At 36.9% G+C, this 12,306-nt stretch overlaps 1 protein-coding gene across 1 annotated transcript in view; it reads right to left on the bottom strand.

The window, feature by feature from the left end:
- The window catches only part of LOC121442587 (synaptotagmin-like protein 5), a 103,204-nt gene that overhangs the window by 47,695 nt on the left and 43,203 nt on the right, over positions 1-12,306 (bottom strand). Inside the window, exons 7-8 of the mRNA XM_041644181.1 lie at positions 7,798-7,927; positions 4,188-4,294 (exon numbers count right to left, since the gene is read on the bottom strand). Of these exons, the coding sequence (XP_041500115.1) occupies positions 4,188-4,294; positions 7,798-7,927 (237 nt within the window). The remainder of the gene's footprint in view (positions 1-4,187; positions 4,295-7,797; positions 7,928-12,306) is intronic.

Genomic DNA, 12,306 nt, shown 5'->3' with positions numbered 1-12,306 from the left:
CATCATGGTCTTGACCTCTTTGCTCATATTCTCATTCCTCTCACTCTTCAACTGGACTTTGGGAGCTCAGCCCAGTGCTTCATTGTGAGTCTCTGCCTCTGTTTCCATCAGTTGCTGGATGAAAGCTCTATGGTGATATTTAAGATATTCATCAGTCTGACTACAGGACAAGGCCAGCTCGGGCACCCTCTCCTTTATTGCTTAGGGTCTTAGCTGGGTTCATCCTTGTCTCTTTACTTTCTTTTAAAAGTAGATTATTACAAAAACTTCTAAGCATCCAGATGAGAAGGGATGTGTTCAAAAGTGTGTTCATGCATTCATAAAAGTAGAAAGATTAATATAAAGAATTCATAGTAACAACTATTTAGCTTTAAAGTCTTTTACACACGAAGGTGACTATTTGTCTTTTTACTATTGAATGTAGGGTACCCATATATATGTCCAAGACAGAAGTTCTTAACAAATATATGATTCACAAACATTTATGTCTGTTTTCATTTTTGTAACAGTGTTTATAGTAGTACAAATACTTTTAATCTTGATGAAATTCAATTTTTCTTAAGTGAATCACGCATAACAATTATGGTGCTCTGTCGATGTATTGCCTGTACTTGCACCAATAACTTTATAAATGAAGCTATTTAAAATCAAATCATGCAAGTCATTCAACTTTGTTAAAATTTTGTTCTGGTCTCCTAGTAAGTTCATATGAATTTCAAAATTCTCATATTCATTTCTATAGAATATCTTAGTTGAATTTGATTGGTATATATTCACTAGATTAACCTGGAAGGAATTTTCTTCTTAAAAACACAAAATTTTCTAATCTATAAATGAATTATCTCTTCATTTATTCAGGTCTCTAATTTACGTCAATAAAACTTTGTAAGTCACAAAGTATGCCTTATACTTTTTAATATGCACTTATTTTCTACTTTTTAAAACTATTTTCACATTATTGATAGGATTACATTCTTAACTTTGTTTCCTACTGTTTACTGATAGCATATAACATATTATTGCTTTTTATATTAATCTTTTGTCTTGCAACCTTTATGAATTAGCTGCAGTCATACCATATTTTATATCATTTAGGATTTTCTACACATAGGATCACATCATCTGAAAATTAATGACACTGAAACTGTTTTTCCCCACTGAGAACCTTTCTTTACTTTGTCTTTTCCATTCTTTTCTTTATCCCTTTTATACCAATAGCTCTACCTTCCTGTGCAATGTTGAATGAAGGAACTCTGATTATATGTTGGACTTAGACATCATTTATTCATTTTTGCCATTAAGTACCACTTTAATTGTATTGTTTATACATGCCCTTCATTAGGTTGAAGAAATTCTTCATTCTAGCTTGTTGAGGTTTATATATATATATGGTTTTTTCAAATAATTTTTCTCCTACTGAGATATTATGGCTAGTAATTTTCTAATATTGCCTTCATTTAATTTTAAAAGCTTTACATTTTATTTTGATTTCTATGTGTATGTACTCATGGAGGCCAGAAGAGGGTGTCAGATCCCCTGGAACTAGAATTAGATATACTTGTGAGTCAGCTGATGTAGGTGCTAGGAACAAAATCTTGATTGAGGGAGCCAATAACCAGACTAGCTAGAAAACTGGCACTAGAGAAATTCCAAGGAATCCACAAGGATGACCCCAGCTAAGACATTAATCAGTAGTGGAGAGGGTGCCCGAACTGGCCTTGTCCTGTATTCAGATTGATGCCTAACTTAGTTGTCATCATAGAACTTCATCCAGCAACTGGTGGAAGCAGATGCAGAGACCTGCATTAGAGCACTGGGTTGAGCTCCCAAAGTCCAGTTGAAGACAGGGAGGGGTGATAATATGAGCGAAGGAGTCAAGACCATGATGGTGATATCCAGTGAAACAGCTGACCCAAGCTAATGGGAGCTCACTGGCTCCAGACTGACAATAGGAGAACCTGCATAGGACTAAACTAGGCCCTCTGAATGTGGGTGGCAGTTGTGTGGCTGGGGCAGACTGAGGGGCCACTGGCAGTGGGACCAGGATTTATCCCTACTGCTTGCATTGTATTTTTGGAATCCATTCTTTTTTGAAGAATACTTTCCTCAGCCTAGATATAATGGGAAGGACCTTGGTCCTGCAACAAAGCAATGTGCTAGACTTTGGTGACTCCCCATGGGAAGCCTTACCCTCTCTGAGGAGTGGATTGGGAGTGGACTGGGAGGAAGGTGGCAAGAACAGGAGGAGGGGAGGGAGTGAGAACTGGGATTGTTATGTAAAATGAGAACAGATAGGGTTTTTTTAATAAATAAATTAATTAAAAGTATTCAGGTCCTCTTTAAGAGCAGTAAGTATTCTTAACTTTTAAGCTCTCTTTCCAGCCCCTACATTCATTTATTTTTTTAAATGGTTGATCAACCTTGCTTCTATGGAGTAAATCTCACTTAGTTATAGTATGTGATTCTTTTTTTCTTTTTGTAAGAGGATGGGGCTTATTGAGATTTTATTAAAGAATAGCACTTGTATTCGTTCTATGTTCTGAGCTGCTGTTTTCTCTTCTCGTGATGCCTATGGAGCTTTGTTAACCAGAGAAGTAATGGACTATGGGAATACTTCCATCATGCCCTCAACTTTCTGACTGAATTTGTGAATTGCATGGTTTCTTTTTCAAATACTTAATGGACCAGGCCTGGTGGCTCACACCTTTAACATCATTATTAGGGAAGCTAGGGTCAGAGGACTGCATGCAAGTTTAGGGACAGCCTGGGCTACATAGTACCAGTCTAGTCTGGGTTACAGAGTGATACTGTGTCTACAACAGCAATAAGCTCAAGTATTTGATGGAATTCATTTGTAAAGCTGTATACACCTTGAATTTTTCCATAGGAAATTTTAAGTTTGACCCAAAGAGGCTTCCATATAAAATTTAAGTTTGGCCTAAAGGTGTTTCCATACACAATGCACCACAAAATAACTTGATATGTAAATAGCTGTAACTTAGATAACTGTAGATGAGTCTTAGCCAATCATGAGCAGACAATCACAAAATTGCTACTAAAACAGACAAGCTACAATCTCTTCCTCAATTCCATTTTCAGTATGTCATTTCCTTTTTAATGCCCATTATTCTGGTTAGGTCTATCTGGAAAGAGGGAACCTCAGTTGAGAAAATATCCTTATCAGATTGGCCTGTAGGCAAGTCTGTGGGGGCATTTTCTTGATTGATTAATGTGGAACGGCCCAATTTATTATGAGCCCTTATAAAAACATTCTAAAAACTTATAAAACATTTCTATTTTATCTTATTGCATTTTCCAAACCCCCAGAACCTTATTTATTAATATGAAAATCCATGATGTATTCTAAGTTGTAATGTAAATGGCTTAATAATATCAACATTTAAAATGGCATATACTGTGACTGTTTGAAATCATATTTTAATGACTTTCATCAATCAATTTTCATTTTTATTTTTAAAAAGAAAACAAAACTATCTTTTTTTCATTATATTTATCAATCCAAGTTCCATCCTCCCATTTCCTCCACTTATACCCCATCCCCATCCACTCCTCGGAGAGGGTAAGGCACATTGATGGGGAAGGTCCAAGGCCCTTTCTACTGTATCTAGGCTGAGCAAGGAATCCATTCAAAGATAATGGGTTCCCAAAAATTCAGTGCATGCAGTAGGAATAAAACCTGGTGCCACTGTCAGTGACTCCTCAGTCTGCCACAGCCATGCAACTGTCTAGAGTTAAACTGTTAAAGTACAGTTTTATAGATATAACTAAAATTTTACCACAAGGTTGTGGCTTTATAAAACACAGTTTTATGTGTTTTTAATATATAGTTGGAATATAATGTTACTTCATTTCATGTACATATTAAATATCCCATTCATACTGAGAACACAATGTACTTTCTCTTACTATATAATTTTTAATTCATTGCTCTTTCTTTATATCATCTCAAATTACATGTATATATTGCAATTTTAATTGCAGTACTGTTTTTAGTTTTTCGATTACAGTGTTTTAGTTACTTTTATATTTGATCATAAAATCTACCAGAAGACATATTCTGTGTCTTCTTTCTACCCTCAACTTGTCACCTAAAACTGCAAATGCTTGAAGCAAGATCATGCCTTTCTTTCCATGTGTTATCGAACTTTCTCCCGCATCCAACTTACCAAGTCTTTGTCTAATGTCCCAGGGACAGATCTGCTTCTTATGCTTGAAGTATCCTCTACGTCTTCTGTAAATGACTCACTGAAATCTAACTCAGATTGACTTTGGTCTGGAGGGATAAATACGAAATGCAGATGTGAACCAGCTTATTCCATCGTGGTTCTGCATTTCCATTGCAAACATTTAAGTATTTCAATATTTCAGTTTATACATGCATACACACACACACACACACACACACACACACAGAGAGAGAGAGAGAGAGAGAGAGAGAGAGAGACAGAGACAGAGAGACAGAGAGAATACAATACAGTAAAAACAGCATCCAGGCTCACAAACTCCATGCTGCTTTAATTTGACACACTCACATTTTTATAGTGTTTTTGAAATTGCCTTAATTCGACCATGAACACATCTGTGTTCATTTGTCCTTTGATCACAGGGAGTTAAATGCTCTATTATAAGATCCAAGGGTAGGTTTAAGCTGTTTAAAGATTCTGATTTACTCCTTTTGAAATACTAAAAATGCTCATAGATTGGGTCCTTAAGCTTGACAAGAAAAGAACTTAACATTCTTGAAGAGAATTCACTGTTTCCACATTTGACATAAGATGAAGTCAACCGATCATAAATTTCCACTTTTAAATGATGTGACTTCCTTTCATGCAAAAGGGAGTGACTATAGAGAGATTGAGAGGTTTTAATTTCATTAGCTACTAGAACATTCCTTCATGAATAGAAGATCTTTATTTCAGTTTTTAAATTAACAGTGAAAAAATGATGTGCTTCTCAGCAATGCTGTAGACACCTTACCAAGTCAGGGCAGCTTACTTTCACAGAATAGTTCTGTTCTAAAGCCCTGCTGAGACAAATATAGTTGCTTATGGAGGAGAGAGACTGGAGAGAGCAATCAGATACTTAAGTTTGAAATGGCAAATAGAGTGATGAGGAGGGGTTTAGCACAGTGCCTGGTAGAATACACTCTAAATGATCGGGGGTTGTGGAAGACATGCAGTAGAAGGTAACTTCATGACGTTAGCGTCTAGGATATGTTACAGCTTTTCATCAAATGAGTGAACTACTTTATTATCTTTCTTTTAAAAAATATATTCATTTATTTAACGTATGTGCACATTCATGTGTGCCATGATGCAAAAGTGAAAATCACAGGACAGCTTTTGGGAGTTGGTTCTCTCCTTTCATCATGTGGGCCCAGGGAACTGAACACAGGTTGTCAGGGTTGGCAGCAAGTGCCTTTACCCACTTCACCTTGTTGTTGGGCCCCCTTTCCTAATTTTAAGAACATGCATTTTTAGAGACCTCCGGTCCCCAGTGCCACACCTGTACATGGGTATGCCCACAAACACACAAAAACATGCACACACAAACCCTTTAGGAGCCTGTTGCCTAGAAAAGGCCTCTTTGCAAGTCAAGTTACAAGCTAGAATCCAGCCTTAGGCAGCATGCAGATATTATCCTTTAGCAATAGATAATGGTTTAATGCTGAGCATTTAATCATGAATTGAGTTCAGCATATGGTACATAAACATTACAATAACAATGTATTTCTCTGAAGAATTTTCTTACTCATAGGTAATAAACTGCAATATAAATATCTATATAAATAAAAAGATTTCTTGCTAATATCTTTAATATACATGCTTGATAGTTTTTTCTTTAAAGTATCATGGAATTCCTCTTATAGAGATGATATTGTACTTATTTATTTTATTTATTTATTTATTTTTTTTAGAGTCTAAAAACATTTTATTATAAAAATTCCAAAGCAATAAATAGGGCTAGCTTCTTTTCAAAACTTGCTTTTATTATTATCATTATTGCTCCTTTAAAATCAACACATGCAGCTGTGCCATCAACAAACTAAGACACTGTTTTTTTTTTTTTTAAATCACAGAAATTTGCTAAAAGCTTTCCAAGGTCAGGCTTTTGATGATTTAGTGAAATACTATATTTCCCGGCCCCTCTTGTCACTAGAATTGCATGAGCAGGAAACCTTGATAACAGTTTTACTTCTTCAATAAATTAAACCCAACAATGTTAAAGTCTATAGAGTTTGTCCATGGAGAAAATGTGGGCATTGAGAGATGGAAGAATATGTTTCAAAAGGCATTACTGACAAGATGTGATTGAGGTTTTTCAAATCCTTCTTCCTTGGCTCTCCTTATTCTCCTCATTCTATTCTGTGAGAGAGATACAGAATCCACACACTATAGGGGTGACCAGGTCCCAGACCTTCTTGGTTCTTCACACATTTCACGTAAAAGATTTGAAACAACCATTGCGTACATAGATTCAAAACTTGGTACCTTTTTTTTTAAAAAAATATTTATTTATTTATTATGTATACAATATTCTGTCTGTATGCCTGAAGGCCAGAAGAGGGCGCCAGATCTCTTTGCAGATGGTTGTGAGCCACCATGTGGTTGCTGGGAATTGAACTCAGGACCTTTGGAAAAGCAGGCGATGCTCTTAACCACTGAGTCATCTCTCCAGCCCCGAACTTGGTATCTTTTTACACTGTTTTTCTTTTTATCCTTGAGAAGTTGCTTTATGGGAGTTTGTTTGCGATTCAGCATTTTCTGAACTTGTTGGTAAACCTGAATGTAGTTAGTTTAATTGACAGTTTCTGGAATGTTAAGTATTCAATGAAAAGGGCCGTAGGCGATACGTATGTAGAGATAACTTATTTATTTTAATATATATTTGAAATTATAGTATAATTTTATCACTTCCCCTTCCCTTAGGTCCCTCCAAACCATCCCATGTACACACCCCACCCAAACTTTTTTAGACTCATGGCTCTTTTTTTAACTCTTATTACTGGGAAGAGGCAAGGTCAGTTGAGAAAATGTCTCCCTCTCTCAGATTGGCCAGTAGGTAAGTCTGTGAGGAATTTTCTTGATGGTTATTAATATGGAAGGAACCAGATCAGTGTTGCCAACACTACCCCTGAACAGGTGGTCCTGGGGTGTAGATGGAAGCAGGTTGAGCAAGCTGTGAGGAGCAAGCTAGTAAACCACATTCGTCCACAGTCTGACAGTCTGTCATTAGTTCCTGCTTTCCCTTCATGAGAGACTATAAGCTATATAAGGAAATAAACCCATTCTTCTCCAAGTTGCCTTAGGTCATGGTGTTTATCACCACAATAGGAAGCACACCAAGCTACTTACAAATAATTCCGTTTTAAAGGATGAAACAGTTTGTGTGGGTATATGGAATGTCTGGTCTCTACTGATGGAACTTTCATTTCCTTGATCCCTAGGCGAGAGTTATTACCCGTCATAAGAAATGTACCCTAGAACTATTTGTATTTTCTATCTTTCTAAATTGATAGCCTTGTATAGCTTTGAACCGTAACAATGACTTAGAGCAAAGCTATACACTCAATAAGTAGATTTTATTTTAGTGCATTGGACCTAAGGCTCACCTGGGATCACTCTTGGAAACTGGTTATGCTTTGACCTATTACTATAATGGATGATTGTCTTCTCAAGTCTAAAACATCTACTCAGTACCCTATAAAGCAGGCAATTCGATTTGTTTCAGTCTTTTTTTTTTTAGCAGTACAGTGCTCATATTGTGACTACCTACCTGAAGAAAGGGAGGCACCCGACACGGCGATGGAAGGTGGCCCAGATGTGTTTCTGCGGTGACTCTTTGTCAGCTCCTCAGAGGGGCTTTCCTTGGCACCCACAGCCATGGACTTTTCAACAACACGGTCCTTCCCGCAGAGGAAGAAAATGAAAAACAGGAACATTATACTGACTGATTTCTCTTAAAACCCCTTCATATAAATACACTTTAGTATAAAGATATTTATATGTATTATTGGAGGAGAGGATGAAATAACATTTGAAGGATCCTTATCAGAAGCCCATACTTAGAAAGCTACTGTATAAAATGGAATTCAAGAAGGTTTCAATTTGGCATAAAACATATTTGAATACTTCTTTCACTCATGAACTAGTGATATAAGATTAGCAAGAAAGATTGTATAGGAACTTCTAATCTTACATGGAGTAGCGCTTAGCCTTAGAACTGCTTGGTTTTTGATTTGTCCTCTGTCAACATCCATCTCCTCAAATACTCTGCTGTGGTTTTAATCAGGGAACTTACACCAAAGGGCCAAACAACGGGTACTTTGATCTTCAGGTTGGTGTTACGGGATGATAATAAAATCCTTTAAGATGTGTGCCAAGTGCATGGTTTTCAGTAATTGGCAATCATGACATGAGCAGTTTGCTTCTGGCATATTCTTATTTTATTATTTGCCACAAAGGAGGGTATTTTTTCTCTTTATTTTTTTTCTGATCTGTAAGCCCCAAAACTTTAAGCTAAAGCAAACTTTTCTTTTTAAGTTGCATCTCAAACATTGTGGCAATAATGGAAAACCAAGTAAGCCAACTCACATAAACTATACTTCCTCTGACCACAATTATCCAAGACCCATCATAGTTTCCACCTAGAAGACTGGGTGATCAAAATATAGTTACATGTATGTTGAAATAAAAATGTCACGCATGATGCTTATCAGTGTTTATGAGAATGGAAACGTAGGCAGCAAGTGAAGTCCTGAGTGTATGTATATCATTCAATAGAAGAATAGCCATGTCAAGGACCGATGCCTCATTCACAGAGGAATGGCAAAGCCTTCTTCTGGTATTTATACAATGTTGATAGTGTGTGTAGAAAATATCCACAGTAGCTTTATTCTCCCTTGGATGTTTATGGCCAGAAGACAGCTACTGAGTTTAGCTAAACTGTAAGCATGTTCAGCTGTACGCAATGAGCCCACCTCCCTACTAGACTGTTATATAATAAACAGGCTGAGATTGGGATGGGGTTGCAGCTTTTCCATCAGAGAGCCCAGTGCACCCAATCCCAACAGTCCTGCAGGATGCAGCAGGTACTTCTTCATCTTAGAGCCATAGGTGATTTAGGGGATGCCAAGCTACAAATAAATGTTTGTACAGGTGGCAGAATACAGTCTGAGATTAGTTTTCATTGTGTACTCTGACAAAAAGCAAACCCTATCCCAGATCTGCTGATTTCTATAAGGGCAGTGTAAGCTTGCTTTTGTAAAAAAAAAAAATGGTGAGTACTTCCATCTACATCACTCTACACCTCAACTCCTTTCTTGATTCATTCCCAAATTAATAATATCTTCTTTAATTATTTTTAATCTGTCATTAATATTAGGCCATTATTGAATATATAAAACAATAGTTCGTATAAACACATATAAAAATATAGTATAGTATATACTATATATATATATATATATATATATATATATATATATATATATATATAACATGTGTGTGTAACTTACTGTGTTCATTTAGCATTGCCTGTATGTACATGTGTGTCCAAGGCTGACCACTTGAGATTGGAAAACCTATGTGAGAACCCAGCCTTGGAGGAAACTGATTCACCCCCTCAGCAGTCATATTGTTGACATTTCATAGGTACATTTTCTCTGTCATGTCTAGGGGACACTATGTAGTTAAGCTTTTTTTGTTTGTTTGTTTCGGTTTTTTTTTTTTTTTTTTGAGACAAGTTTTCTCTGTGTAATAGCCCTGGCTGTCCTGGAACTTGCTCTGTAGACCAGTCTGGCCTCAAACTCAGGTAGACACATCCCAAATGCTGGGGTTAAACATGTGCACCACCACCTCCTAACACTGAGCTTTATTTAATATTTTATAAAAATCCTGTACTTCTCTTGAGAACTAGGCTGAGATTAAATGTCAAGGAAGATGGCACCATGGTGTGATAACTGTTAAACCTAAGAGACATTTTACCATTCTTTTCATTATAAATGGTTAAGTAGTGCCTACAGGATGAAATCCCTCTTGGTTGCCTGACATCTTAGACCTACAGGAATACTTTAATGAAGTCTCCACAGATAGATCTGCTTCTTACTTGTTTAGCATGCTAATCAATTCAGCTCCAGTAGACTGTATTCAGTATTTCATAATTTCCAACATGTAAAACCTATAGCAGAAAGTATATTTCTTCTAATTCCTCTAATTATCATAGCCTAGCAAAGTTTGTCTGGACTGTAATAGAGGTCAAATGGATGAAGTAGTTTAGGTCAGTTTTTAACAGCTCATCATAAAATTCTTTGCACATGAAAGTCCTCTAACGAAGCAAGACTAAGCTCCTCACCGGTAATTATGATGATGGAAAATTTCCCCACGGGTGATCTGGTGGTGCCATTAATATTGAACATTAATAGGTCAGTTAACATTGTACAGTCTTTAACATGTAACACATAGTCTATAGCAAGGGTTCTCAGCCTTTGGGGTTGAAAGACCCTTTCATGGAGGTCACTTAAGACCATCAGAAAACACAAATATTTACATTACAATTTATAACAGTAGCAAAATTACATCTATGAAGTAGCAAGGAAAATAATTTTGCAGTTGGGAGTCACCACAACATGAGGAACTGTATCAAAGGGGTGCAGCATTAGGAAGGTTGAGAACCACTGGTCTGGAACTTCAGGTGGTGAAGCCTAGACTTAGCAGTTTATATCTAGCATAAACAGAGATAGTCAAAAGGTTTTCATTTATAGGAGAAACTGTGCTTAGATCAGTTACAACACAAGAACAAGTTCCGCTCCCTCACTGTATATGAATCGAAAAATTTTCCAATTTCATTGTAGGAAATAACTTTAGGCAAAATTGTTCTTTCCCTTCAAATGACACCTGGGAAGATAATCCTTCTTTTGTGATCAACCAAACTGAGTTCCCTTATTGGCATTCAGCTGTTACCCACTGGCACAGGCACAGCAGTTGACAACTTTTTTGAATGCTTGTTTATCATAGTAACTGGTAAACATTATCATAATCTTCATTGGAACCCTCCTTTCCTCATGCCTTTCCTTGCCCACAATTCTCTTTATAAGGAATGCAAGGCTCCTGAGCCTTGTACAAGTAATCACTCTGACTGGTCAGTGTCTCCTTACTACCAGCTCCTAAATACATTCAATATCACTCCTTGCTAGGTTACTGAAGAAGAAAATATAGTCATCAACAACCTCTGCACTTTTCTGACAGCTGAACAGAAGCCAGTTGCTGAGCTTAGCATAAATATTTATGAAACTCAGAAGATGCCTTTTATCTAAGGAAATACAGTTTAGGCTATATTGAAACAGATCAATCAGTGATATTCAGGCTGTCTGAATGTCTTTTGATTCTTCCTCCAAAATACTGAACCACTCTGCTCACTACACATCCTGCTGCTACCTTCCTGTTTCCTGTTTCCATGCCCCCTTTAATAGCTGCAGTATGGCAAAGGCTTCCAAAAGGGTCTGTAGGCTTCGCTTACTTCCCTCAGCTGTTTCTCAGCAGCTCCCTCCCGAGATCCTGCCTAAACAAATGCTAAGCCATGTTGCTCTGCTATATGAGCCCTACAGCAGCACGCTGGCCCTTTTGGTCTTCCTTTAGTAAATTGGCCATGCCTATCTCTGGTTCTTTGTGCTGGCAGCTCCTCATGAAGTGTCCAGATATTTTACAAACTATTTGAGTCAGGGCATTAATTATTAAAGATAGATCAGCCTTCTTTCTATGTGTTGAACATTGATTTAGTCTGTCTGGAGGATACTTTGCCAGTCCAGACATTTGCATGTCTGATTCTTTCACTTATTTTAAATCTTTGTTTGTCCAGGACATTTCAGGAGGTTTCACTTCGCTAAATTATGGCTGAATCAAAGTACTAAAGTATATATATAATGATTTCTTAACTATATATTCCAGAAACATGGGATTTCTTGCTTAATAAAAAGTTCTAGAGTGGGTGGTGGTGGCGTGCGCCTTTAGCGAGGCAGAGGCAGGAGGATATCTGTGAGTTCGAGGCCAGCCTGGTCTACAAGAGCTAGTTCCAGGACAGGCTCCAAAGCTACAGAGAAACCTTGTCTTGAAAACATCCCCCAAAAGTCTAATAGATGGTAATGTTTTCCAAGAATGACTTCCAATAGAATAGTGGGTAAAAGAAAGTATTACTCCCAAATGCTTTGTGCCTTTTCTTCCTTAAAGGAAAATAATGTGATACAAACAATAATTTCTCATTTAGCATATTTATATATAATAGCAATTT

This window comes from Microtus oregoni, unplaced genomic scaffold (assembly GCF_018167655.1).
Source record: "Microtus oregoni isolate MIOR12 unplaced genomic scaffold, Mior012 000092F_000, whole genome shotgun sequence".
Lineage (NCBI taxonomy): Eukaryota > Metazoa > Chordata > Mammalia > Rodentia > Cricetidae > Microtus > Microtus oregoni.
This window is presented reverse-complemented; position numbering and strand designations above follow the sequence as displayed.